The 3,074-nt window shown below is 37.2% G+C and overlaps 1 protein-coding gene across 1 annotated transcript; it reads right to left on the reverse strand.

Moving 5' to 3' along the window:
- Positions 1 to 1,441: 1,441 nt before the first annotated feature.
- LOC113361880 (short-chain dehydrogenase reductase 3b-like) lies at positions 1,442 to 2,587 on the reverse strand. Its single transcript, XM_026604966.1, has 2 exons — positions 2,425 to 2,587; positions 1,442 to 2,326 (listed from the first exon to the last, which is right to left on the reverse strand). Exons 1-2 carry the CDS (start codon positions 2,451 to 2,453, stop codon positions 1,522 to 1,524), a joined length of 834 nt encoding a protein of 277 aa, XP_026460751.1. The 5' UTR covers positions 2,454 to 2,587; the 3' UTR covers positions 1,442 to 1,521.
- Positions 2,588 to 3,074: the final 487 nt, after the last annotated feature.

Here is a 3,074-nt window from a genome sequence, read left to right on the forward strand (position 1 = left end):
ATATTTTTTTGAAAAGAAGAAAGAAGGAAAACTACTTGCTCCCTGTTATCAAGCCAGTTTCCTTGTTCATCTCTTATAGTATGAATAGTATTATATGATTAATAAAGGTTTTCCCTATTTCCTATCCCCACTTTTCCTATTTCCTATCCACATTAATTCCTATCCCCAGTAATCCTAAGTACATCCCACAAGTATTCTCAGATATCCTAAATACCATCTGTTTGACATTTTATTTGCACTCAATATGGAGAAAAACCTAATTAAGTTACGACACAACTTCTTCTTCTCCATCTCCGACCACTTCTTCTACTCCACCTCCACAATCACCGCCTCCTTCAATCCCATTTCTTAAAATTTTTGTTTTTAGTTTTTAGTTTTTGATTCTGTCCCTAAAGATGCCTTTTATGAAAAATAAAATCAAATCCCAAAACGAGGTCAAGACTAAACCTAATTTTAATTTTTTAAGTGTATGATTATATGTTGGAATTAAGTTAAATTGGGTACTCCTTGATTGTGTAAATTTTGGAATACAGGGAGAGTTTGGAGATCCCGAGAGTTTGGAAGTCCTGTCATGTAGTGACTAGATTTTATGTGAGATAAGGATTGTTTGATAGCTAAACAATGATCATGGTCAGTGATAATCTGTTTATCAATATATATAAAATGTTCCTGAATTGTATTACGATACATTCATATATACAAGTAATTAGTGAGTTTAACGGAGGACTGAAATCATGAACCTAGTATTTTAACTTGATAGATTTCTGTTCTGTTGGATGAAGACATGAGACCGATGAACAAGAAAGGTAAATAAAAATGGTAATAGTATGATTGGTTACCTAGGTAACATGTCAAAAGTCACCCGTTACTCGGGTAAAAGGTCAAAAAAATATCTCCGATTTTCATATTAATTACTATTCGCGGGTTTGCGGGTTAATTCGCGGGTTAGACGGGTTAAACCCGTTTCCCAGCGGGTCCAGAAAACATGAATCCTAATCCGGCTTGTTTAGTGATCGAGCTGGAGCGGTCCGGATTTACACGGGTCGGGTTAGGATTGACCCGCGAGTTTGGACCCTAATTGCCACCTCTAGGTAATACTCTACTCAAAGTCTATTGACTATTAAAGGTGATACATAGGAAAAACCAGATTTAAAAAGTAAAATGATGTTACATATTGAGAAAGGGATGGGAAATAGGAAAAACTTTAATAAAATTTGTCTTTTCATGGAGAAGGGAAAGAAATTAAAAAGAAATCCAGAAAGGTCAACTATTCAACGGAACCAAATTCAGAGCTGATTGATCACTTTCCAAACCTTTTACCCAGCTGATTTCACCTTTTCCAAACACCAACTATCCTTCTTCGTTCATTTTTCTATTGGATCCGATTGTCTTGTGTAATTTGGTAACATGACATATCTAAAATAATTAACAACACCCACCGGAGAGAAATTATTATTTATTACTAAGAATCAAATTATTTATCGATTAAGAAGTAAAATAAGAATTACAAACAGAAAAGTTTCAATCATCACTAGGTTTAATACCAAGTGGGAAACCATCACAAGAAACTGTATAACCACCATCAACAACAAGATCATGTCCGCTCACACAACTAGATTCATCAGAAGCAAGAAACAAAGCACCCTCAGCTACATTCTTAGCTTGCAAATATGTTCCTTTCAGATACCCAGTCCCTGATCTTGACATATCAATAAATTTTGGATCCCAATTCTTGACTTCCCCGCCAACTGCAACGGACATCGGAGTCACTACTCCGAACGGCGACACCGAGTTAACCCGAATCCCATGAGCACCAAGCTCGCGAGAAGCCGAACGTACCACACCCAGAAGCGCATGTTTCGAAGCCGTATAAGCAACCGGCGAGACACCTCCCCTTGCAGCAGCAATACTCGCCGTGCACACAATCGATCCACGGATTTTTCTTTCCACCATGACACGGCCGGCGTGTTTAATCATGGCAGCTCCGCCGCAAGCGTTGATTGACATTGTTTTCTTGAAAAAACCCAGATCTAAATTAAGAATACCAGGCAACGGACCCATGATTCCTGCATTACTGTACACAATATCCAATGTCCCATACCTTTCCACAGCAAATGCTACTAGTTCTTCGACTTGTTTTTCGTCGGTAACATCACAATGCTTATAACAAGCTTTTTCTTCACCAATTGAAGCTACAACTTTAGTACCCAAATCATCTTGCACATCAGAAACCACAACAAACGCGCCGTTGTCCACGAATAGTCTTGCTGCTGCTTCACCGATACCACTTGCAGCTCCGGTGATGATAGCAACTTTTCCTTCCAACCTGTAATATAATGGGAAGTGCTATCATTGGAATCAATATTTATTCAAAACGAAAAACATACAATTAAGAGAAAGACAGATGCAAATTAGTGTAAGCACCTTAGCTTAGACACTGTTAAAGACCCCATTAAAAGTATTGGTTAGTTTTATGGTTGGAGATGATGAAATAGAGTTTTTGTATAGAGCAAGTGATGAAGATGTGATGCTTGATATGAACTTCTGTATATATATTATATATATAGTATTTTTAGATAGATCCTTCAAATTGATTTCAGTATTATTTTAAGATTTCTTGAAAATTTGTGCGTCGTTATTATTGATTAAAATATTGAAACATGGCACTGGTGCCACACGCTTCCTTACAAATGATGGTTGAGCAATAAACGCTGACCAAAGCCAAAGCCGGCCTACGCAATTTATTGTCACAACTGCATTGCACTTCGGTTTGGTTTCAACTTTTAATTTTAACTGCATTGTACCTCGGTTCAAATCTGGACATTTTTCTATTTATTTTTTTAATAAGAAAAGAGGAATAACCCCGAAGTTACATGAGATAACCAAAACAAGAACATACTGGACCAGACGCTGTGTGATTTTCAAACAAAACCAGAATCTCATAACCAGAAGCTAATACAGTAATACCAATGACCAGATCTCGACATTTCATATCGGTCAGTTTTTTTTTTTTCTCTTTATGCTTCTAGAAAGAGGAGTGAGCGTGGATGGTTCTCGGCTGAACGTATTTTCTG

Source organism: Papaver somniferum, chromosome 3, assembly GCF_003573695.1.
Source record: "Papaver somniferum cultivar HN1 chromosome 3, ASM357369v1, whole genome shotgun sequence".
NCBI classification, from domain to species: Eukaryota; Viridiplantae; Streptophyta; class Magnoliopsida; order Ranunculales; family Papaveraceae; genus Papaver; species Papaver somniferum.